General features: G+C 42.8%; 2 protein-coding genes across 4 annotated transcripts in view; both read left to right on the top strand.

The window, feature by feature from the left end:
• The window catches only part of MICU2 (mitochondrial calcium uptake 2), a 142,130-nt gene extending 138,172 nt beyond the window's left edge, over positions 1-3,958 (top strand). For both annotated transcript variants that reach the window (XM_027677181.1, XM_027677180.1), the window contains exons 11-12: positions 314-471; positions 760-3,958. In XM_027677181.1, the coding sequence (XP_027532982.1) occupies positions 314-471; positions 760-864 (263 nt within the window). In that variant the 3' untranslated portion in view covers positions 865-3,958. The remainder of the gene's footprint in view (positions 1-313; positions 472-759) is intronic.
• A 7,825-nt stretch (positions 3,959-11,783) lies between these two features.
• Positions 11,784-26,368, top strand: part of ZDHHC20 (zinc finger DHHC-type containing 20) — a 48,652-nt gene continuing 34,067 nt past the window's right edge. For both annotated transcript variants that reach the window (XM_027677182.1, XM_027677183.1), the window contains exon 1: positions 11,784-11,947. In XM_027677182.1, the coding sequence (XP_027532983.1) occupies positions 11,830-11,947 (118 nt within the window). In that variant the 5' untranslated portion in view covers positions 11,784-11,829. The remainder of the gene's footprint in view (positions 11,948-26,368) is intronic.

Raw genomic sequence — 26,368 nt, forward strand, 5'->3', positions numbered from 1 at the left:
GCAGCCAAAAGGATGTAAGTTTTTAGCATACAGCTATTTCTAGAAAAAATTATCGCTCCTACTGTCACTTGAGAAGTAGTGCATTTCAAAAGTTTATCATAAGAATAATAAAGGTAGTGTTACAAAAGATGAAGCAAGCTCAAGAACGCATGAACTGAGACCTCCTAATAGTTTAGTAGTTCACACATCCCAAATTGTCCACTTAGGATACCCATGAGACATTGTAAATTGTACAGAATCCTGCTATTTATGTGCTTTCCATTTTCTTTACAAGTTCACAGTCACCTATGATGTAATATTATGTCTTTACTAGCTGAGTTCAAGAGAGCAGTGAAGGTGGCAACGGGACAGGAACTCTCAGATAATGTTCTGGATACCATCTTCAAGATTTTTGATCTAGATGGAGATGACTGCCTCAGCCACAGCGAGTTTCTTGGAGTCCTGAGGAACCGAATTCATCGAGGTTTGAGGGTAACAAGCTGACATAATTGTTTTTAAATACCACAGACAATTGCTAACACTATCTTGTAAATGCTTGTAGAAACAGAAGTAGAGTTAATGAATAGAAAAAAAATATATATTTTAAACTGGATATTCCTTACTGCATATGAATCTGGGAGGAGTGCTGCCACCAAGAACTTGTTATTACACATATGAAGTGCAAAAGGAGCAGCACAGCATTACATATTGTATTTACATAATCTGGGAATGGGAGTCTTTTTTGTGTAAATGCTAAACACACTTTAACTTTATTAACAGGTACCGCAGCAGCAAGGCATTCAAGGTTACTGGAAGTGTGTGAAAAGAGAAAGCATTAAAGGCGCCAAAGAGGTGTGGAAGCAAACTGGGAAAAGTCCTTTTTAAAGCAGTCCATTGTTCTTTTGTTATAAGTGTTGTTATTTAGTGGAGTTTGTCTGACCTGTTTACATAATAATTGAATCAAAAATACTCTTTTTTTAACCATAGTTAAAGTTTAATTAACCCAGACTCTAAAGCACTAATTTTATCATCCAGTTCCAGTGCAATCAGTTTGGTTTACAGAAGTATTATCACTTTTGACCTCCATACAGAAGCACTCTTGTTCTGGGGAATAATGTCATTTACTGCTCTGTGGAGTCTGACCCTGCACTGTAGGGCACAGAATACACAGGATTTAATAGTGGCCCCAGGCCCCCAGCAGTATCATCTCCTGTTGAAGGAGTGGACATCATCTCAGTTAGCCACTAGCACAGCAGTTCTCCTTCTCTGGCAAGGGCAGAGGTCCAAAAAGCAAAATCACTAGCACAATACATTTGAATTCAAGTTATCCTGTATCAAAAAGCAAAATTCACATGGTTCATTCTCTCATTATTGTTGATCTGCTCATGTACAGGTTCCTGGTGCCTGAATCCACCAGATCCTGTGTGGATGTCTGGTTTCTCTACCTTCATGATGATTAATCATGATGATTAAACTGGAAATACAAGACTGTTGACGCAGGCTTTAAAAGTTGCACTTTGATCAATGAATGTGCATCGACTCTCTCAGGCCTCTTCCACAAATACTATAAATGACAAGCAGTCATAAACAGTGGTAGCTACCATTTGACTCATAACTATTTTGCTCTAATTATATTATGGAAGATGAATGTGTAACAAATAGTTGCTTTATCTTACTAAAGGTTGTGACAGGGAATGCTGCAGTATCTCGGGAATTCAAAGTTATAATAAACAAGTGTTGGGGGAATAATGAGTCCAATGAAAAAGTAAATACAAGTGTTTATTACTCCAAATGCAAAGTTAGACCTAAGATCTTAAACAGTAAAACAAGGAACAAATCAAAACTAACATTTAGCAATTACAGATGAACATTTTTTAGCTGTAATGTAATGTGCATCTCTGTGTAATGTAATGTGCACAGGTGTGCATGTTACGTGTTTTGTTTTTCTACAATCTCAGGGGCTGATAGTCCCAGGTCCAAATCACTCTTCCTGGTTGGCTACTGTGTATAGGAGATAGACTTACCTACAAAGGTTCTTCCTCTTTCCCCCTCTCAGTTGTCTGACTTGTCTTGGCTGGGGTGAGAGCTTAACCCTTCAAGACAGGTTTGTGATAACAGAGATAATAGACTCAAAAAGTGGACTAGGGAAATGTCTCAAGAAAAACAACCAAGAAATCTCACCCGTCAGTGAGGAAGTATCCATTCCTTTTTTGCATATGTTGTTCTTAAAGTTGTAAATAAGCTCAAGAGGAGGTGTTTTGTTGTCATTTCTTTGGGTTTTGGTGGGGTGAGTCTTGAAAAGAGGGGAAACTTCCATGATAGATAAGACATCCGAGCAGCTTTCACTCAGAGGAGGGACAGGAGAGGATGCACTGGGAAGCCATAAAGGTCCCACCTAACGTGTACTGAGAGTACAGAGAATGTGTTTGGTGTGTTAGTAGCTGTCAGGCAGCTTTGTGCTGAGGAGAAGCCCTACTGCCTGAGCCTTGGTATGGTGGTGTCCTAAGGAACAGAGCAAGAAGCCAGCAAAGCACCTCTTCCGTCCATGGGCTCAGCTTGGAGCTTTAATTTAAATAGTGTTAAAGGGAAAATGCTTGTATTCCTGTCATCTTTGGACATGGACCCAGAACGAGAGCACACCTGTGGGGGAATACTGAGACTGGCTAGAAGATCAGGCACCAGTAACGACCAAGGATCCCTTTTCCCCCAGGAAACAATCCAAATGAAGTAAACAATTTGGAAACAATCCAAATGCTACTGCTACGCGTCAGCCTCCTCCTCTCAAACTAAACTCATGCAGTGCTCTGTGGGCAGCAAGATATCAGACAGCTGGTTTACCTTGTGTGTTTGGAAGTTGCTTGTTGCTGCTGGTGATGGGAGCTAAGACTAAGAGGTAGCCAATGGGAGCAAAGGTGGGGCAGGGGCACTGGCACCACGGCACCACAGCCAGCTGTACATCAGCAAATAATCAAAAATATGACACAATTGAGAAAGAACCTCACAGCAGCTCTGTGTGTGTGTGTTCACCCAAAGTGTGCTTTGTGCCAGCTCTGACTTTAAAGCAAGGCTACCTTTTATTTGTTGCTGTTAATATTTTGGCAAATTGTTATTACTTTGGAATGGAGATTATTCTGTAATATTTTAGTCTATGTGAAGTTAATAGGTTTATGATGTTTGTTATTGCTTTTGTGGTTTCCTTTGTTTACTAATTACTTGCTGCTTACAAGCTGTTTGGTTTTCTTTTGGAAAAATCAACTCATTTAGCTTTAGTGTATCTAGAAGTTTAATTCCTCAGTGCTCATTTGTATCTAGGTTTGTGCAATGAGCAGTATCTGCTTTCAGCAGTTACTAAAAATGGGATTTCAAGTTTTATTTTTTAGCAAAAGCTTTAGTGTAAAGTTCAGAGGAAAAAGAAAACAGATATGCTTGTTTTTTAAATTAATTTCATGTCTGTAGTAAAAAAAAAAGAAATTAAAAGATTGATTAGGAATTAAAATAAAGTTATGAATCATTTTCAGAAGTTACCCAGAAAGTGCATCCATGAAGGAACTTCTTTGAAGGCCAGGGAGGACTTGTCCATCAGGCTTGAAGAAGCCTGTGTTTAATTTATAGTCTATTGTTATTTGTCTTAACTAAAATGCTTTATAAAACAGTCTTAAAGGAATTTCTCATTTTTAATATCTTTAATTGAAAGAGCCGTTTATGTAAGTGTTTAGATAAACATTGTCTTTTAAAGAATGCATCATAGTTTTAGTTCCTTTTAGTCACTGTATGGTATTTGCAACCTGAGTGTCAGCATTACTCAACACAATTTTGTTCAAAGTTTATGCCAGCTGCCAATCTACTAAATATATCAACTATGACTCTTTTAAAATTAGAAACTCATCCTCTGAACAGAAATATATAGAAAAACTAAATAAAATGGATTTTTCTAAAAAAATTACCACATGTGGAATAAAGATGAATACATTGCACATTGCAGAAGTCTCAAAAATTGATTTAATGTATTTCAAAAGGAGACAACAAGGGTGAGTGCAGTCATTCACAGCATATAACTCATTTATAGAATTTTAGTTGCTGTATCCCCATAACAATAATTTATGCGTTTCAGTTTGTTTTAAGATACTTGTTTAAGAACCATTTATTCTTCATTTCCAAAGGAAGCAAAGGCAAAAATGCAGTGTGATATACTAGAACAGAAACTTATTGGTTGTTTCTAGAAATTAATTCTGGTGACTTAATTTGTACAAGCCTCTTTCTAAAAGCAAAACTCCCTCTGGATTCAAACCAAGTTGGCAGGTTTTAACAAAATATGCAACAATTAGGAGTACATATTCCGCACAGAAGAATTGAAAAAGAAAAGCTTTATCACAGTGTTATACAGCTGCATCGAAAGCAAATCTCTCAATTACTCCATCTCCTTTGATGTATTGTCGTGTTGCAGAGTTCAGATGGGTCGCCACTGATGGTGCCTGGAAACACCCTGATCTGAACTCAGGTATCATCAGGATCTGTTGGCTTGTCAGTTATCCAGATGTTATCCAAAGGACGAACAATATGTTCATTCCTAATTTCAAGCTTTTGGTGGAGAAAATGTAAGGTCTTTATCATTTTAGGAATTATACATATTCTGCGTCTGGACTTCCAGGTGTCTCAGAGCTCATGGAGTTTTGGGTGTACATACCAGACCATGTCTTGGCTCTGAAAAGTTTACAGATTACGCTTCAGTTACCTGCAAAGCAGAGACAAGACAGTTAGATAAACAAAGCCAGGCCCTGGATTGTGGTTTCATCTCCAGTGTGTATAATGAAAAAGAATCACTGTCCAATAAAGAACTAGAATGGTAACAACCCTGTTACTTAGAGGAAGTATTATAAATTCAGGTATATTGACCATACTTTGACTAAAACATAGAAATGGATTAATAAATGTACATCAAAATTTAAAAATACAGTTTTCTTCTCATGGAAGAGTTCGCACAGGAGGGTGCAACCATGTCTCGTGCCTTCAGTTTTAGTATTTCGTATAAAACAGTCACAACTGGGTCAGGAAACTTCTCCAATGCAGAAAAAAATCTTCAGTCATTCTAAACAGAAGACATGTGTCCAAATGATGCTGTGGTCATTATTTGTGAGATCCAAGATGACAAAACAACAGCTCCTGTAATGCACCTGGTCACAAGGGAAGCATGAAGATAAATGTGGTGGATGTAGGCACACACTGTTAGGCCACCAGAAACTCCTACAGAGACTAAAGATGTCACCCAAGAAGAAGTAGAAGGCCCTTTGCAGGACAGGAAACCTGAGAGGCTTGACCATGCACAAAACTAATCAGCAAACATGCGCGTGTCTCTTCACTCTCCTGCTATTTGAAGGTTTCCTGTTGGCTTTGTTGATTAAACAATTCCTAGTTGGTTCAATAATTAAAAAACTTGCACAACATATGCGAAGACAGATTTTCCATTAGGCTGGTGGTATTGGCTTAGTTAATAATGTTTTCAGTTCATTAACTGGAGTACCCTAGCACAGAGCTCTGCTCACTGTCCTCGGGAGCCAGGCTGCTGCTCCTGCATGCCAGCATTCCCCTGGAGCCTGCTCAACAGTGCATCCACCTGCATGCTTTTAGAACACCTCATGCCCTGAAAAGCAGAAAGCCATGTTTTTCCCCACCCATGTATCCAATGTGAATTTAGGTTGGATATTAGGGAAAATTGCTTCACATGAAAGATTGTCAAACTCTGAAACAGGTTGCCCAGGGAAGTGTTTGAGTCCCCATCCCTGGAGGTAGTGAAAAGACATGTAGATGTCTTTTCAGTGGCACTTAGGGACATGGTTTAGTGCTGGATATTGTGGTGCTGGGTTGGACTTGATGATCTTAGAGGTCTTTTCCAACCTAAACAATTCTAGGATTCTCTCCTGCCTCCAAGGGTGACCTACCTTTCCATGCTGATCAGGTGGTGAAAGTAACGTGGAAGGCAATGGGCTGTGGGAGGATGGACATGGCATGTTGCAGAATGCTGTTTATGATGGGCATTATGTTGGCCATGTTTCAGACACACAGGTTTGTAACGCTGGGAGGAGGCATATTCCATGAGGGTTCTTCTCATGTGATTTCAGACACAAGCTAGCTGCTCTGCTCTGAAACATCCTCTGGAGGGCCTGCTGTTCTCCATGACTGCAAAGGGCACACAGAAGATGAACCTCACTGGACTAAAACTGTCCTTTGTGAATGCCACCTTTCTTCGTTGTTTTTAATGGCCCCCAGATACAAGTACTTGCCTTTGGCCACTTTTTGTTAAATTGATGTGCTATTTTATGTGAAGGGTGAAAACTCTTAGAGAGGAGCTGTTTTAAAACTGTTGTGAATTTTGACCTAATGGAAGTAGATTCTGAAATCAGAACCATCCAATGAGCAATTTCCTGGAGAAAGGATGTGCTACAGAGGTGTTGCACCACAACACTGTATGTTTCAAGTCCACTGTTTTAGAGGAAATTTGTCAGTTTTAATATTACCCCGTTGGAACAACTGGTAGCTCTAAATCACCCCCAAGAAAACCAATTGTTTTAATTTAACACTTGCCAATAAAGTGTTTTAAAATTCTCTTCTTTTTTCCAGATACAGATTTTTTTTTTTTAATTATGTGGCATCTAACTGTGTTTTAATCTACTTTGAAACTGATACTACTGGAATGAGCAAATATTACTGAAAACATTGGGTACATTTCTTAAATAATGCACTGAAGGCAATTCCTAGAGCAACAGCAGATGAGTCACAGGGTAGATGATTACATTTGCTATTGAAAAGAAAGGATAACAAAATGTGATGTGTTGCTACTAATCTTTAGAAAAGGAGACTAATTAAATGATAGGTCCTAAACTTAAAAGAAACAAAGCTACTAGAAGAAACAAAATGCTATTAGACTAAATGAAAAATTTAGGAAACATGAATATCACTGAACAAAAGTAAACTAGGAAAGTAAGGAATTATCAATATGGCTGAAATTAAATTTTTAAAAATGCTATTTGACCAAAAATGCATCTTTACGATTTATAAATTTGACATAACACAAACAAGGGCAACTAGTGACTTGCAGTTGGTGTGTACAAGATTACATGAGCTTTACTGGAATGTGAAGAGCAAATACTTACACAATCTCAGTTGGTTTTATGTCTACATCAGAAACATGAAGCCTCCAAAAAATTGATTTGTCTCGCATTACAAGAAATAGATTTCCGAATGAGACAAATGATCATTTTGCATCAGTGTCCATCTAAGAGGCTGTTGCGATGCCTCTTCCTGGGGATTGCATGTTTTTGGAATTCAAGATGAGCTACTTTGAGAGGAAAAAAATACAAAAGCAAAACGGAGATGAAATTGTTGTAGAATATAAGGTCTAAATAGTAAAGAGAGAAATTCTGAAGAACTGGAGTTTTTGCAGTGTCTTGCTCTAGGACCAACAAACATCTGGAAGACTGTGCAATAGATCCTAACTGGTGCTGAGGCTGCAAAGGGAAATATTTCACTTCTCTTATGCATTTTTTTCCTGTGGCTAAAGCAGGTGGCAGCCAGAAATGGAGGTGTGATGTGAAAATGGACAGGGGACATTTTTTTTCACTATTTGACAGTCATGGGATCCAGTGTGAGTGTGGTGAGCAGCCATTCCCATATGGCATTCTCAGTTGCTGTTCAGCTTCCCAAAATTTGCTCCAAATGTCATCATTTGTCCCTCCCCACATCTGAGGCAGAAGGGTTTGCACAAGCTGCACTGCAGCCATTTGAAGCCAAACAAGCCCTTGGTGATTTCTAGCAGAGCTTCCTTCATCCTGCTTGGCTTCTATCCAAGGAGCTGTTTTCTTCTCGAGAGGTTCTTGTAGAGATGTCCCAGGTGGCTTTCAGAAGTGGAAGATATTAGTTCCTGACAGCTGTGCCAAGGGGCTCCTCGTGCAGCATAACTCCTCAGCGGGGGGGGGGGGGGGGGAACACACAGACATTGTCTGGGGATAAATAATCCCTCTCTGTCACCTCACAACCTTGATGTTGTCCTTGTTTAATTCAGTTTCACTTCAGTTTCTGTCATTATAGAAACACTGCAGAGAAATGTTACTGGATAATAGCTGGCGAAAAATAGTCTGTCCTGTCCTAGGTTTATGCAGCTGTCACTGGCTTTCCATCCTACCCAAGGCATCTGTCCGACCCAGAACTGAAACCCTTGCCATGTCATGGCTTCCAGCTTTGCCAGCGTCAGGCTCTATCCAAACCACACGTGGTGGCTGTTCCTGCAGCTCAGTGTGGACACATGCTAAAAGGGGTAATGTCAACATGCACATGGCTCTGCAGATCCCCCTGTGGGTGAAACTGGAGCTGGCATCAGCAAGGAAGACTGGGATAGGGAGCATCATGTTGGATCACCTCACATCTTTCCTAGCATGGTGAACTGTTTGCTAGCTAAGCCTGGTTTTATTCGTGACTGTGCTGTTTATTCTTCATGTTAGGAATTGTGCTTACTGTGAAGGGTCATGGGATTTTGTCAGGAAAGCTGGTGGGAGCACAGCCAAGAGGAGGGTCTGTGCACAGTAACAGTCACCCACACACAGCATACACTTGGTGAAAGCTCTTTGTAACCTTACTTTCCAGGTCCAGCTCCCTTCCCTTTAGATTGCAGGCTTGGGAGTACAATGTTTAATCACCGAATACACTACAAAGAAACTAACACAGCAATTAAATTATTAAATGCACAAGTATCCCCAAATATCAAACTAAGGTAAAATCAGTTACTTCTAAAAGGACTATTAACAAGTACTCATTATTTGGACACCAAGCATTTAAATCTCTTCTCATTTTCTTGAGGCTAAATGTTAGAAGTCCCATGAGATCTTGAGGTAAAACACATGCCAGCAGCTGTGGCATGTTTTGACACCTTTAAGAAACAGAATCATGGAATCATTAACATTGGAAAAGACCTCTAAGATCATCAAGTCCAATCATAACCCTGGCACTGCCATCTTCATCACTAAACTATGTCCCCAAGTGCTACAGTTAATAAAGATTAGAGGAACCGGAATACTTTAACAATATCCTGATGTGCTGGTTAGCACATCAGGGATTCACCATCTCTGAAAGTGTTCAAGTTGATGTGGCACTTGGGTATATGTGTGATTATGGAGTGCTTAGGAATGTGCTAACCAGCACATCAGACCAAGACTGTCATAATTCACATTAAATCCAAACTGCTTTATCCTTGTCAGTACTTCCTGAGAGTGACTAGGCCCCATAACCAGGGTGCTGTCTGTGTAACCAGTTGCCCCTCCCTCACCTTACACCTCTCCATTGGGAATGAGCTGTTCCACCAGAACAACTCAAGTTGTTCCATCAGCTCCCTCCCTCTCCTGTAATCCCTTTCTTTAACAGTCCCTACGTACAATTTTGCAATCCCTTTCCATACTGTCCAGATCCTGCTCCCATGTTCAAGCATGCCCGTACACTGAGAGTTGATCCCAGACTGATCTCCATCTTTCCATGGTCCCTGGACACATCTCCCTGCTCCATAGTTATTCTGTACATGTCAGGGGCAGAGGTCACCACTTCATTCCTCTGCACTGATACCCAGATGAACACTCACACACACATTCACGCACATGTAGAGGCTGCTGCTTGGCCATTTGGCTGGGGTGTCTCCTCCCTGTTAGCTGTTCACAGGATCAGAGGATCACAGAATGGTTTGGGTTGGAAGTGACCTTAAAGATCATCTAGTTCCAAACCTCCATGCCATGGGCAGGAATACCATTCATTAGACCAGGCTGCTCAGGGCCCCATTCAACCTGGCCTTGAACACCTCCAGGGGTGGAGTTGAAAAAGGCTCACAGGCTTCTGAATTCCTGATCACCCCTCTTAGTACTTGCTCTATCAACTCATCAACAGGTGAGGACGAGAGAAAATGGCCTTAAATTGTGCATGGGAAGGTTCAGATTAGATATTAGAACGAATATTTTTTTCACTGAAAGAGTGGTCAGCCACTGGAATATGTTGCCCAGGAAGGTGGGGGATTCACCATCTCTGAAAGTGTTCAAGTTGATGTGGCACTTGGGTATATGCGTGATTATGGAGTGCTTAGGAGTGCTTAGGAATGATTATGGTGGTGCTGGGTTGACTGTTGGACTCGATGATCTTGAGGTCTCTCCCAACCTTGATGAGTCTTTGATTCTGTGAACAAGCAAGGCTGAAACAACTGCCCCTCTCCCTGCCCCTGCCAAGGCAATCCCATCACACTCTCTGCACACCACCTTCCCGTGCTCACAGGGACCACGGGCCACACCGCCTGGGTCCTGCCCACCCACACCAGCCTCCCCGTCCTGTTCTGTCCAAGCTTTCTCCTTTCAGGGCACCCTTCTGGGCTGTTCCAACCTCATCCCTTGCCCTGCGGATGCTGTCTGTAGTCCTACGGATGGGTTTGTAGCCCATGGATGGGTCTGTTCCCCTCCGGGGCAGGGCAGCCCCTGCTCGGCCCCTCCTGCGGCCGCCAGATGGCGCCAGAGCGCCGCGGGAGCGGCGGCGGGGCCGGGGCGGCGGTCTCGGCACGTGCACCCCCTGGTCCGGGAGGGAAATGGGATTTTGGTCATGGCACGAGCCGTTCCGACCCCGGGGTCCCACCGATAGCAATGCCAGAGTGAGGTTAAAGATTTCAGGCGTTGGAAACGCCCGCGCTCGAGAAGCTGAGCCCCGCAAGGCAGCGCCGGTGGCGGTGCCCGCCGAGGTCGCGGCGTGCCCGCGGCTGTCAGGCGCTCACCGCCGTTCAGAAAACAGCCAATAAAACAAATAGCAATAAGTTATTTATAAATAAATATCATTTTGAGGCACACAACAGGCCGTTTGAGCTCTGTACGCGCTCAGTCAGCGGGGAGAGGCAGCAGCCCGGCAGCGCCCACGCACGACTGCGCGGACTCGTCCTCGCCTTCGTGCCCGACACCGACCCGCCCGCCCGGCCAGGATCGCGGAAAAGATCAAAAGTGACCTTTAAGACCAGCTTTTATGGCTGGGGAGGATTCCGCCCCGAAGCGGCCGGGCCTGTGCAAACACCCCTCCTGTGAGAAGGGGGGGCGGGAGGTGGCGGGAGCCCGAAGTGCATCGGGAAGTGTGGCGAGCAGGTCGAAAAAGGTGATCCTGTCCCTCTACTCGGCCCGGGTGAGGCCACGTCTGAAGTGCTGTGTCCAGTTCTGGGCTCCTCAGTACAAGACAAGTGGCTACTGGAGAGGGTCCAGCGGAGGACCACACGAATGATTAAGGGACTGGAGCATCTGTCTTATGAGGAGCTGGGCCTGTTTAGTCTAGAGAAAAGACTGAGAGGTCTGAGATCATTGCAGATCAATATCTCAAAGGCAGGTGCCAAGAGGATGATGCCAGATTCTTCTTGGTGGTGCCCAGAACGAAGAGCAATGGCCATAAACTAAAACACAAAAAGTTTCACCTCATCATGAGCAAGAACTTCTTTACATTAAGAGTGGTAGAGCACTGGAATAGGCTGCCCAGGGAGGGCATGGAGTCTCCCTCTCTGGAGACATTCAAAACTCACTAGGATCCATTCCTGTGTCACCTACTACAAGTGACCCTGCCTTGGCAGTGGGGTTCGACTGGATGATCTCCATAGGCCCCTTCCAACCCTAACAACTATGTGCTCCTGTGAGACATTCCGGCGGCCCCGGGAAAGAGGCGGTGGCGGGCGCTGGGGCCGCCCCTCTCCCGCCCACTGCGGCCCGCCCAGGGCCCGCCCGGGGCCGGCTCCGCAACGGCGGCCGGAGCTGCAGCCGCCGCCCGCCCGTCGCAGCGCCGGCGCTGCCGCGGTGCCCGGCAGGGAAGATGGCGCCGTCCCACGTTCTCAAGTGCTGCCAGAAGGTGCTGGCTTGGGTGCCCGTGGCCTTCATCGCCCTGGTCGTGGCCTGGTCCTACTACGCCTACGTGGTGGAGCTGTGTGTGTGTGAGTGCACCGGGAGGGTGGCGGGCGCCGGGAGCTGCCGCCCGGGCGGGCAGGACCCTCCGCCGCCCGCCTCCTCCGCTGCGCCGTGGCGGGCTGACTTCTTCCTGCGCCCGCCCCGGGCTCTCCTCCAGGCGGGCGGGCGGAGACCCCTGTCTCGGGCGTTCCCTCCCTCCGGGGCCGGGTTTACCTGTTGTCCTCCCGCCCTCAGGCGCCTCATGGCGGCGGGGTCCCGGCCCCGGCCGCCTGTGCAGGAGCGAGGGACGGGGCCAGAGGAGAAAAGGAGGCCCAGGCGGGGCGTCCGGGGCGCTTCCTCTGGGGACAGGGACCTCTCGAGGACTTCAGCCCCTCGTGTCTTCCCAGGAGGGGTTTCCCCTCTCTGTTTTTCTGTTGTTCATCCCTCTTGCTGATGTATCAAATAACTCCTTATGGGTGTATAGGAGTCTTCCCTCCCTCCTCTTCCCCCCTTTAATTAAGATGCCCAGTGTCATTGAAGCATAATGAGGCTGGAAACATTCAACTTAAGCGGGCTGGGGAGAGGATTTAGGGCTTATGGGGTTTTGTCAGGCCGTGTCCAGGCTTTCTGGACGAGGGCTTGTCCTTATATAAATCTGACTTGCAGCCCGTGTCGGTCAGGGTGATATTTACCCTTTACTGCCTTCAGGAGGAAACTTCAGTTCGGGAGGATGTTGGCTTTTTCTGGGCAACGTAAATGGAGTGGAACTGTGATGTGCAGTATTCATCAGACTTGGTAAAACTTGGAAGCAGCATAGGAAAACTAAGGAACGCGTTACTGAGCATTTGGCATGTTTGAGTAAGGAAGCCGAAATGAAAAAAAACGAACCTCAAAATAAGAACTATTTTAAGCTACATATAGGTATGCCTAGTATCTGTAAGTCCTTGTACTTCCTATTTGTGTAAACTATGTGCTTTGTTGTCTCTGATTAGAAATAAAATATTTGCACATACTTTATATCTGGGTAAACTTATAAGGACATCAATTAGAAGTAATCAGTTACTTTTCTTTTTCTGCAAGGAGTGTTTTTAATAATTTTTCTGAATGCTGATGTTATTTCACAGCCCTTTGTGTTTAGAGATGTGGACTGGAACATGAACCACAGGCAAAAAGTTACTTGGACTTTAAATAGTAGAGATATAGTTGTAAAATAATGCTTGTTGAGATACTCTGTGAAATGTTGACATGAGATAGTTGTTAATACGTCTGTATATTCAAAAATCATGCTTCAAACTACAAACACTTGGAACCAAGTTTAAGACAATCTTCAGTGCTGGAGGTATGGGTTGTTATCTCAGTAATCCTGAAAGGGGCTCACATTTTACAGGTTTTCTGTACCCGTTACAGTCTGATCAGCATGACAAAAGGCAGATTAGGGCTCTTCATTTCTTCTCTTAAGCAAAGAACAAAAACCAAGAGATTAAGAGACTTGCCTAGGGTTGCACAGGTGGTCCCTGGCTGAACTGGGAGCAGAACCTCAAGCTCCTGAAGTCCCAGCTTTGTGTTTCGATCACAGAGTGGGTCAGGACTGAGTGCTGGTGAATGATTTCTCTTTCGCAAGCATAGAGAAGCTGCAAAGAGCCCTTCTGAGTTCGTTAGGATTTCACTTGCGTGAAAATTCTTGAAAGGGTTGGCTCCTGTTCATGCAAGAACTTTTCCATCTATAAATCCGGTGCTTTTTGCTCACAAATCAGCTTTATTAACGTCTGCACATACAGACTGTTAAGCAAAGGTGTCATTTAATAAGAAAATTACTTAATGGCTTCTGTTACCGTCACTGAATTTTACAATTGTTACTTGTCTAAATCATACTTGATGACCAAGGATTTTATTTTTCTGTGAGTTTTTTCTGTTGTAGGTTTGGAGGTTTTGGGGTTTTCGTTTGGTTTTAACCTGTTGAATTTTATTTACGCTCTTGGTAAACAGTCATGTCATCAAGGGAGAGGAAAGGTGGTTTGTGTTTTTGTGAGGTCTTTTTGGTGTGGTGGGTTTTTTCCTTTGTGTGCTTTTCCACTGCAGTTGAGTTCAAAGTAGCATAATGAGGATTTATAGCTGAATACAGGATTTTCTGTTTCTCTTGGAAGGTATGTTTACTTTCTCCCAGTGCTCCTTATGTTCTGTTTGTTCTGAGAACTACTGCACTATATACTATGAAGAAGAGCAAGGACGCGTGCCTTCAGCACGCGGCTGATGAATGAGGTGATACTGGTCTCTGCAGATGGTCACATAGGGTGGGTGCAGAAGCAGGGCTTGTGGCTTTGGTGAAAGGCTGATGTGTGCCCGGTGAAGGAAAGAGATGGAGGAAGGGAAGCTTTAGAAAAGAGAAGACACAATAGAAAGTTTCAAGTAAATACTAAGAGTAAAGGAAAAGTTGGAACCCCACAGACACCAGTACTTTTTCAAAAATTATACTTAAAGATCAGAAAAATGTTAAGATGCAAAGCTAACAAGGAAATGGGAAGAGAGAAACCCTTTATTTCCTCAACTGTTTCTTCTTCCTGCTTTTTTTTTTTCTCCTTGTAGTCCTTGCTCATTTATTAAAGGTTAAACATATATAGTCAGTTAGTAAATCAAGTGGGAAGCCAAGCTTAGTGTAGTATCATAAAATATTACTAATAAAGTAGAAGATGGTAAAGTTGGGCCTGTTGCTTTCGTCACATCACCCTTTCCCTTTCAGTTTTGCTTCTCTGTGCTGCTTGCCCCATCCTCCTCTGCTGGAGCAAGACATACTGCTCAATGTCTTGCTTTTGGTGTCTGATGGACTCAGTCTTACTCTGTAATTCACTACCAATATGTATTTACTTCGTTAGGCCTCTTCTATAACCCTAAATTATATTACTTATGTACCGGCTGTGAACACTGAGGAGAATTGGTATGGATAAGATGAAAGGAGACTCATGAGCTCGTCTGTTGTTTTCCTCCCTTGGAAACTGCCAGCGTTGTTATCTCTCTCTGAAGCTGTTGAACGCTGGCTTGTTTAGACCACTGTTGCTGTGTAGTTGTGATCCATCGGGTAAATTAGCTATTAAGCTAATTGGAAGGGTGAAAACAGCCAAATGTGTGTAAGCAAATGTGTGAATGTCAGCAGAGTATAAAAGTTCTGTGAACATGTGTAACTGAAGGAACTGCAAAAGACTCAAGGCAGCATGTCATTCAGAGGTTTAGGTGCTTTGAAGTAGAAAAACATGAACACTTTCTTATTGCATTATTTCTTCTTTTCATGCATAACTTGCCCAGAGCTCTGTTTGCAAGAAAGCAAACCTAGCAATACATAAAGGATTTTGTAAAATAGCTTTTTGTTAGTTTAAAACTATTTCATGTGTTCTTTCTTGTCATCAAAACATGTTTTGCTTGTAACATTGCTTTTGTGAACAATGGCTATACTATGCTGTTGTTGAATTGGACTGATTGTGTCTGCTTACCACATCTCTCAGATGCCCAGAGAGAGTGGAGCGCTGCTCTTGTGGTGCATTTTCACTTATGGCTGACTTGTATTTTATTATCTATCCCATCTATTGTTTTTGTAGGTGATGGGCTCTAATTCGGACTGGCTGGAGGGTGGTCAGAAGACACTGTTTTGTCACACGAAGTCAGAGTTGGTGGGTGAAGCCAGCCTGTTTCTTACCCTTTTGCTAAAACACTAGCAGACTTCAGTAGTGCGTTCTGCACTGAGAAAAAGAAAAGTTAACTTTGGCTGAATTCTATGCAGATTTTAACTAAAGTGTATTGGCTGGTTTTATTTTAAAAAAAGTTAATAACTAAAAATCTTGTTCAGGTTAGGTTTTTACTGAAAAACACTGTCGTGAGTCTTCTCCTGGGGCAAGAGTTTTAAGGACAATGACTTGTTTTACTTATTTGCAAGGCTTGAGAATGTATGACTGTTTTCATGCATCATACTCTGCTAAGTATGGAAAAATGGGATTTTCAAAGCTATGGGAGTAACTAGTTGTGTATTCTTTTCATAGCATCTAGTTGCAGAAGGGTTTGCTTTTTTTTCTTAATAAAAGTCTAGTGTGTCTAAAATCCTGGCAAACAAAGCAGTTTGTAATTTAGAATGCATAACTTCATGTTAATAGTTCAAATTATACTCCTCTTCCAGCAGACTGCAATAGCTTTTGTCAGTAGGGAGATAGCTCTGATTTCCCCAAAGCACAATCCATATGAGAAGCACATGGTGATCTGTTGTAATGCTTCCATCTGAGGAGTCTGTTGCATAAACAGAGAGAAGGTAACTCCATCTGCCTCCTCCAGAAGAAATCTCTACTGAAAATGCTAATGCAGTATCTCCCAAGCAATGGCAAGGTGACACTAGCAGCAGAGTGTCAGTAACTTCTGATTTCAAAGTACAGAAAACGCTGAAGTATCAGCACTGAAGGACAACATTTGCATGTTAAGCATGTAAAAAGCATTCCCATAGGAAAAGAGGGCTACTTTTGCAAGAAAAGGAAAGCAGATTAAACAGGTTAGATCATTAGTTACATTTAACTATGTTTACGTGCCTCTCTGAGGAATTTAAAAATACAGACATTGAACCACTCTTAGTACAGTTAGTTGTGTTGTAATGTCTGGATGTAAGCATGCATAAATGAGATCCTTTTCTCTAAGTATAAATAAGTAGAATTCCTGTTTAGGTGCTCAGACTGGATAAAAATTATTGGAAAACTAAGTGCTCAGCTTGAGTAGAAAGATTATTTTCTTATGTGGTGCTTTGCACTGTATTGATTGTGCTAGTTTATAGGAACAGGTGGGCATGTGCCTTTTGTATGGCATGAAATCTGCTCTCTTGCCAGTCCTCTAATGAAAAAATTGTTCCAAGTGCAACAGAACTAATCAGCCTCGTTTCTTGAGGAGGAGTTTTCTTGTGTCGGCTCTTTCTTCTGCCATCAGGACTTCATCCCTGTTTTTCTTCTCAGCCTTCTGTCTGCGGTGCCCACCCCAGCCCTCTGTTGTCAGTTTTCCCCTGCATCTGCTAAACCGTTCCTGACAGCTCTGCAGTAGTTGGCATCTTTACTTGATCCCTAGTTACCATTTGGTTAAAAAGAAGTGTGATGCAGTGGCCATTTTGGTGTTGCTTGGCTTGCCCAAGGGACAAGGCAGAGAATGAGCCATCTGAGCTCAGAGCAGCTGTTTGCTAACAGGGAGTGTGAGCTTGTCTCTTCTACCCATCCAACAACTTTCATGAAACTTACTGGCATATACTTAGTGTGAGACCTCCACTGAGCCTCAACACTTGTCTGAAACTGGTCCATGGGCAGGATGGCTTTGGAGTAGGGGAGAGAAGGGACTGAGGGAAAGCAAGGAGTTGAGAAAGTGTCTGAGCTGAAGCAGGAAGGCTTCCTGTGGTTTTACTTTCTTGTAGCTGTGATCACTCATTGCTGCAGCACTTTCTGATTGCCTTTTAGGTGTGGATTATAAAGCTTTTCTTCTTGCTTTCAAAGGGCTCAGATAGTATGAGTATTTAAGATTATGGAAAATAGGTTCTCTCAAATTTTTCTCTGGTAACAACAGTAGGAGGTTTCTGTTTACCCTGAGTTACAACAGTGGTCTAAAAGTCACTTTCATTTTTAATCAGGGGCTTTACGTTACTTGGTCACTTCTGAGTCTCTGTTTTCCTACCAGATGCTGTGGATAAAAGGACCAGAATTTCAAGTGTATGTTTTCAGTAGACGTTACTTTGAGGTCATTGAGCCTCTGCATACTCTGAACTTCAGGCTCTGTCTGTCAAAATTTCAATAATTAAAATTTTGTTGTGTAGTGACTCATATTTTTATGAGTTAATGTAGACATGCTTTTCATAATAGAATAATTTTCAGTGTAAAAAGATGGATATCTGAGCTGAGTTCCTGTATTCCTGTGACAGGTGAAACACTTGGATGGCACTGTACCTACTGTTGGAACTCAAGACTGCCTGTGATGGAAAATAGGAGTAGGATAGATTCTAACTGTCTGTCTAAAATTGTGCCTGTAAATGCTGGGGGTTCATGTCGTTCATTTTTCATCCATTCAATACATCAGTGTTTGTTCAACCGTTTCCTACAACTGTAAGAGTCTGTGCTGGTTTAACGTGTACTTTCCTTACAAGTGTTATAAACTATAGGTTCCTGAAACAGCTTTTATGGAGTTTTCAATTCAGTTGTTAACTCCTTCTCAGCTGATGCATAATCTTCCTGTAACAGGATGAGTATCCGTTTTTCTCTCATTAGTATGTTTGAAATTTAATAGAAACATTTGAGAAGTAAGCACAGACCACTTTTTTGGTGTAAGCTGAATCTTCACCGAGGTGTGAATCATGTCTAAAAGGGATAATCAGAATGTAACAAATATGTTTGTTCTTTTAGCCACTTCCCCAATATTACCTCCTCTGCTGTCACTAAATTGTTTTCTGTGGGATGTGCTTAACTTCTCCTGTTCTGGGTCACAGATTTTTCACCCTCTTCTGCTCCCCCACCCACCCACCCCAATCCTCAATGGAGTGCCTCCTACCTAACCTTTGACTGTCTTCTCTTATCTGTGCTAAAAATCAAGTTCCTCCTCTGCACCATTTCAGGCTTCTGCTTTTCCTTTTTTTCCGAAAGACCAAATGCCTCATCCATTCCTTATTCACATTCCCTTTTGGGTATTAAAATTGTCTTACAAGATTGGTGAAGAGAACTGGATCACAGGAGCAGCAGCTTTGCCTCTGCAGTTTCCGCAGCAGTCTCTCTGATGCTATATATGGTGCAGCATTGTCTCAAATGTGAAGCACAGAACCATTTTAATCATATGATTTGCAGAGAGATCAAGTGAGAGTTTTAATGCAGCGAGGGTTTTTTGTTTGTGGTGTTTCACTTGTGCATCTTGATGTGTGTTTGTCTGCAGAGTGGGTAATTTTTATGTTGCGAAGCACTAAGCATGGAAAGCTGGCTTGTTTTTTTGGTTTTTTTCTTCTTTTTTTAAGCCTTTTGCAATGCAAAAAATTTAGAGGTAGAAGTAATAATTCATCTGGAATTAGGCAAGCTGCCACTGCAGAGAGAATGAAATAAAATATAGGTTAAATCTAATCTTGAGAGGAACAGACTTTGTGTTTGAATAGACCTAAACAGATAGTTATTGTATAAGCTGGTTTGCGGTTGTCTGTGGTAGACTTAAAACTTATGTTAAGTGCCTCAGCTACTGCCTTGTCATAGAGTGAATGCAGAGAACCTGTTATTGTACCATTTCTGTTGACAACTAGTCATTGCTTTTAGCTTTGTCAAGTTTGGATTAAAAAAAAACAGAGAAGTAAAGTGTATGTCCACAATGCTGCGATTGATTGTACCTAGGCTTTCACCTCTTTGGTTTTTGATGTGCAGATTTACCCAAAGGTTGCAAAGGAGCCCAAAACTTGTAGCAAAATTTGGTTTCTCTTATGTTTTCAAAAGCCCTATGTAACTAACATTCAAGTTAGTTTTTTACAGTATCTGAAAAAGGATGCAAGTTATGCATAGGATTTTTGTGGGAATGTTGTGTGTATGTGTATTTTTATCTGTTTAATCTGCTGCTCCTTCAGTTTTGTGTTGGGGGAGTTTAAATAATTGTATTTTTTTTAAAAGCTTGAGTTCAGTGTAGAAATTGCATACAGAGATGTTACTTGCTGTGTTTAATGGTGGCTACCTGCTGAGATAAAGCTAAAGCAGCAACTAGTGCAGGGAGTAGGCTTGAACTTTTTTAATAATTCATAATTTAGAAATCAAAATTTTGCATTTTGACAATGCAAAGCTTAAAAACCATTAAGCACTAAATTCAAGCATTTTTTTTCTCTTTTGTGTGGCCTTTTTTTCTGTTAATATTCTCAAATTTGTAAATATCCTGTTTCTCTCTACTTCCCACGCTTGCAGACCCATTTGGGAAACCCTACTGCCAAGGAGCTGTTGGGATTGGAAACAGGGATCTGTTTGTGAGTAGAAGTGATGGTCTGGAGAGCTGTTAGGCACATACAGGGCATCAGGAGCTGTTCTTCCTTGCCTCAGCTGCATGGTTTTTTGATAGTCTCCTACTGTGTGATAGTGCTCTCCTCTAGCTGCACGGCTTCTCTGGAGTCTTCAGTGAAGTGGATGCACCCCTGATCCCATCCCAATTTTTGTTTCTGTGTAGCTTCTCGGGAGACAACAGGTTTAAGGGTCTGAGTCGACTCACACCTAGTCATAGATGTTTAGAAATAATCACTCTCCTGATCTTCCCATAACTCAGTGTGCTTGCCAACTTACGTCCTAAGCCAGTGGTAGTCGTTTCTTGTTCTTCACAGACATAATTTCCCACCAGTGCAGCACACTCCAGCACTTCACCTGCAACTATAGATGTTCTTGGAACTGCATGTGGTAGCCTAGGAAGATGACAGAAAAGTTCATTCTCCTAGTAGGTGTCATTCATGCATCAAACCCTGCTTGTTTCTTGCTAGGCACTTTGCCAGTCCTGCTGTGTTACATCCAGCGCTTTGCCATGGGAGCCCTAATGCGTCTCTGAGATGTAGTAAGCAGCACTGTTTCTACCCTTGGCACACACTGCATTAGGATTTATAGATTTCAGCTGACCTTAGAGTCACAGAATCACAGAATCAACCGGGTTAGAAAAGACCTCTGAGATAATGGAGTCCAACCCATGACCCAACACCACCTGGTCTACTAGACCATGGCACTAAGTGTCACATCCAGTCTCTTCTTAAATACCTCCAGGGACAGTGACTCCACCACCTCCCTGGGCAGCCCCATTCCAATGTCCAGTCACTCTGTCTGTAAAGAACTTTTTTGTAATGTCTAACCTAAACCTCCCCTGGCACAGCTAAAGACTGTGCCCTCTTGTCCTACTGCTGGTTGCCTGGGAGAAGAGACCAACCCCCTCCTGGCTACAACCTCCTTTCAGGGAGTTGTAGAGAGTGATGAGGTCTCCCCTGAGCCTCCTCTCCTCCGGGCTAAACAACCCCAGCTCCCTCAGCCACTCCTCACAGGACTTGTGCTCAAGTTCCTTCACCAGCCTCATTGCCCTACTTTGGACCTGCTCCAGCACCTCAATACCCTTCTTAAACTGAGGGGCCTAGAGCTGGACACAGTACTCAAGGTGCAGCCTCACCAGCTCTGAGTTCAGGGGCAGAATCACTGCCCTGGTCCTGCTGGCCACACTGTTCCTGATCCAGGCCAGGATGCCATTGGCCTTCTTGGCCACCTGGGCGCACTGCTGGCTCATGTTCAGCTTCCTGTCAATCAGAGCAAGAGCAATAAAATACTAAATATTTATTAGGATTTACATGTCCAGTATGTTGAAGGCAGGAGGTCCCCATCACTCAACTTTCCCACAACTAATATACGTGTTTATAAATGACATGTTTTTTTGAAACAACTTCCTTAAAGGGCTGTGTTCAAAATCTTGACTTATTAATATCATGATGGGAGTTCATGTAAATTACATTATTGGCTGCTCTGTTGTCAATGTGTTGCTGACTGAAAATTAGCTCTTATCATAGGTATGTTCCATATTTAATCTCAAGTGACAAATACCAATCAGACCTGACCAATGTTACAAAGTTGAAACTTAATTTGGGGAATCCAGTGACCTAATGCATGAGAGTTTGCTGGGCAGTTTGGTTTCTTCCATTACTCAATGAACTTGGTGACACCAAAATCCTTCTCTGAGAAGACGGAGTGCCTAATATTTTGTGAGATTTACAAGGCAATTTTCATCCACAGAGTTTGGCAAGGAGATTTTATCCCAGTATTTGAGGAAACACTTGTTGCAAGCCAGACCAGTAAGTAAGTAAGGAGGCAAATGATTTTGGAAAAGTCTGAAGCCAAACATGAAGGATGCCTGGTGAACAAAGCAGGTCCCTGTCATGGGGTGAGGGTCGACGTCTGCAGGTCACAGCAGCTGTGTCTGGTTGGGGGGCAGTTGTTTGTTTTGTTTTTTTACTTTAAATATACTGACAGTTTCTAGTATCACCTGCAGAACACCAAATCCTGTGCAGGGTGTGTACAACAACTCTGCCCAACATAATGATAACTAGCAGACTGTCAACACCAGCTGATTAACCTGTCTCTTGCAAGTGTCCTAGTAGTATCAACTACAGAACCACTGGAGTTACTCCTGACACAGAAAGCACTTTCACATATGCAGATACTTGAGTGTAGTGTTACTATGAGCTTGATCTGGCCAGCCTGAGTATAAAAACGCCTCCTTAAAATGTAATTAATTAGTGGTGTGGACATAAGCTAGCTCCACTCACATGCTTCTGAGCTTCCATGCCTTTCTGCTGATTTCTGTTTTTTCCTGTTCCCCGATGTGCCAGAGAGAGCACAGCTCACTAACTGGTGCAAGTAAGAGCTCTATTTGTCTTTCGAGAAGAAACCAGGCTTTCTTGTGGCTGTGTCTTGATAGCTTAAAGGCAATATTGGAAGCAATTTATGCACAGCACTTCCAAGCTACTGAGCAATAAAGCTGTTACTGTTACGATAAAGCAGAATTTTTGGTAAAGAATTGAATGAAGAAAGTTCAGTAATTGGAGTAAGCAGCTGAGGAAAAGTGTGTAGAAGTAATGCTAGGGTTTAAAATCCATCAAAATGCAAATAGAATGAGCAGTAGCAATAGTGATTAAATAGATGAAGAAAATCAAGTTACATTAGGGGTTTTTTGAGCAATTATGGTAAATTGAAAGTGAATAGTGCTTCCTGGGGAATAGTGTTTTCAGGGACAAACCTGGTACATTGCTGAAGATAAATGCTAACTTCACTTGCAGAAAAAGCCTTTAGTTGTTTGAGCTGATAGATCTCTTAGCACGTGATAGTTGGTGTGGACACAACTGTGAGACTGTGAGGTTAAGACCTGGCAACACTTCCTCCTGTGTGTTAACCAACTGTAACTCTTGGTTTTGAAGTCATTTAAAACGTGCAGGCACTCTTGCTGAGAAGACCTTTGGGAGACTTTTGGTATAACTTCCAAGAATATTTTGAAGATGCAGAGATAAGGAGCCATCTGTAGGATTTTGTGAGTTCCAGAAGTCAGCTGCCTTTGTAGCTGTGTTTTTGATCTGTGGAAGTGGTAGCATAGAATTTACTGTTCCCAGAATATATGGCAGAAATCTTTTCAGTTGTCATAGCTAAATTCATTGCTAAATGTAACTCAGTACCCAAGGAGTATCTTGCCTTGATTATGCTAATTTCTGCTGTAGCCTGTTTGTATTTATGCACATACTCTTTGCATTAAGACTGAAAAGACCTTGGCTAAATCAAAAGCCCCTTTATTATTGTGGTAAGAGAATGTTTTCTAGGCAGAAAGCCTCTGGCTGCTCTGAATTACTTGTTATAGTGAATTGTGTTAATATTGTTTTAACCATGCAACAAATTGTAATGATGGCTGGTAACAAATAACAGAAAAGTTCTGCAGCGCAACTTGAACTGCCTTATTTGAAATATGAATTCATTTTACCTGTTCCTGTGATAATGCTTCTCTGAATCCTGTAGCAATGGGTATGGCCATCGTGGACATGGAAAATTTGGTGGTCATAAAACACAGAGCATCCCCCTTTGCACCAAGGTGTCTCTTTCCCGGCTGCATTTTCTTCCTGCTTTCTCCTCCCACCCCACGTGTCACACACACACATTACCTGCAGTGTCTTTGAAGGCATCATCTTGTGATCACTTGAAGTCTCAAGTTAGCTCACTCGAGGTCTCTTGCTGTGCATAGTGTGTGTGTGAGGAGTTTAGGCTTCGGCTCATGTGCTTGTGGGAACAGCTGCACTGCTTTAGGGCATCAACAGCCCTGACGGGGCTTCTTTTACCTCTCATGACTGTGCATGACCCAGGATAGTGAGAGGCCATTCACTGCCATTAACCCTTTTTCACTGCAGTTCTCTGCTGTTTGTAGTCACGCAAACTTGCCTTCATTGGCAGTTCAGTCCTGTCCTGAAGTGTCCGGGAAGGGAAGTGCTCGCTTTTGTTATGTTTGTCTGACATAGGGGAGTGGGTAGGTGGTTGAGACGAGTAACTACATACATCTCTGCAGCAAGAGTTGTCCACTACAAGTCATGCCTCTGAGACAAGCGTTGTGTTAGACCTGGGCAATGGTGCCCCTTTGCTGCAGATCAGCCCCAGGCAGTGCTGAGGCACACAGTGTGTCAGTGCTTGACTCCTCCTGCCAGCACAACAAGAAGGCCTGTGGAGCCCCCTCTCCTGCATCGCCATTCTATAAAATGTTGCTTTCTGAATCACCTTGCAGTGCACTGGGAGGGAGGATACCTGTGTCCTATTCCTGGATCTCTGGAGTTTAAAAAAAATGTATCAGTCTAGCACCACATGAAGATAAAAGAATTCTAGGCTTGTACGGCTCAAATTTCTGCAGAAGATGTTCATTCCGGCTGGTGGCGGTTGTGTGTGCAGTTCCTGGGCCCCCATAGCCTTTCAACAGGGACCTGGCAGCATCTTCTTCCTGCGTTGGCTTTTGGCTACGTGATGCTGTCAACTCAGTCATCTTGAGTCATTTGTCTAAAAACAACTCCCTGCTGCTTAGGGAGGACAGCACCTAGTGGGTGCCTGCCAGTTGGGAAATAATAGCTCAGTGTGGAAAGGTCACAGAATTAAGGCTTTTGGAGAACAGTGGAGAAGTGGTAAGGTCTTCATGCTCTGATGCTGCCTGTAACAGAAGCCAAATGAGTATTTTCTCAAGGAAATTCACTCATTGTCTGTCCCACTTGCATCAGTAAGTACTGTTTCTACCATCTTCTTGTGGGTGATTAAGGTCTGCATTTGCAAATGGTAATTATGTATCCATAAACCTAAGTTATACTTCCAATAAAATGCCATTTTCTGAACAAATGAAAAACTTGAAATGATGTCAGTGGGGCTTGCCTTTGCAGACAGGACAGTGCCTGTGTGGAGTTGCCGTTGAGTTCAGTACTGGTAACTTCTGCATATGTATGTATATATATACATATATATATATATATATACAAATGGATATATATTATTTTTGTTAATATTTTTAACCCTTCTCCTTAAAAGCCAAGGAAAGTTAAGGCTGTACATCTGGTGAAGGGATGCAATTGCGCATTTATCACTCCTTCTTCCCACCCATGAGGAATGTCAGCCAGAATGTGAATGTTACTCTTGAAATTCGTGGAAAGGCTATAATAACCGAAGTGTGACTCCTGCTGGGAGCCATCGTGGGAGGAGATGGGGAAATAAGCATAGCACTTCAGTAACAAGATCAGTTCTTGTCCTTTTCTATACTTCTATATTAGTTGCAGTTGAATTTTTTGCTCTGCAGAAAGAATATCTGGCTTTGGTTGGAACAGGGCTTTTAGGGGAGTAGGAAGATGTAATGTGGGGGGGTTTTTCCTTCAAGGTTGAAGTGAAATGTCTCATCTTTTAGCATGCCTCTTGAAAGGTCTTGGCAGATCATTGCACCTCTTTGCCTCAGAATAGAGAGGTTTGGCTTTCTCCTATTATGCAGTGATTTGGAAGGTGCTTGAACACTCCTAGCAATCCTGAAAATAAGCCTGAAACTGAAAGCAAATCAGCTCCCTAAAGATACTTGTTTCTTCAAGATGTTCTGCAAGGTTTCCTTGAAGCAGCTTAAATTCTCCAAAGCTTTCTGAAGTTGACACCTTTATTAGTTTGTACTCTAAGAAGAATGCTTCCAGCAAATGACATTTTCCTCTACTTTAATTTGTTATTGATCTAACGATTGCCCTATGTCTGCAGGATTGTTTCCTCTGTTAATCTATAGGCTTCCGCCTCTTTCATTCTTGTGATGTAGGTGAGATGAGAGATAACGGGCAACAATGTAAGGAAGAGTATCTAGAAAGGTGTAACCAACGACTGGGGTCATGAAGGAAAAAGTGGTTTTGCTGTCCGAGTGATGCTAGATCTCTAAATCAAAACTAAGGCAACTGTTTCATCTGTTAAAGTCAGAACTGCAATTTCTGCTTATCCTCTTAAGCGAACTGAGTTATAAAGTACATTTGAATCCAGCCTGATAAAAGGCTGTAATGGTGTATTTTGGAGGTAGTGTTCTGTAGAAAGGGAACTCACATACTTTATATTGTGTGCTTTGTGTTTCAGTGACCGCAAAGCACTGGGAGTCCCCAGTGTGTGAGCTGCTTAGTGGTACAGGACCGACTGACAGAGTGTGTTGTACGTCCCTAGACAAGCTGCAGACAGAGAGACAGGCTTTGCTGAGCTCCTTCCTTAGGCTGATTTTGGAAACCCTGAGGTAGCCACTGCAGTCAGACCGACAGGGCTTGGTCACTTTGTTTGACTTTGACTTTCTTTGACTTGCTTGACTTGCTGTAACTCTGAGGTGTTAAACCCTTTGAAATATGAGGCCATAGCAGAAAACTTTGTGTGCCTTAGCCCCCAAGGGCATGCTTCTGAGCTCTTTGCATTGAAGTAAACTGCAGCTTTCAC

Source organism: Neopelma chrysocephalum, unplaced genomic scaffold, assembly GCF_003984885.1.
Source record: "Neopelma chrysocephalum unplaced genomic scaffold, ASM398488v2 Primary Assembly neopelma1_43, whole genome shotgun sequence".
NCBI classification, from domain to species: domain Eukaryota; kingdom Metazoa; phylum Chordata; class Aves; order Passeriformes; family Pipridae; genus Neopelma; species Neopelma chrysocephalum.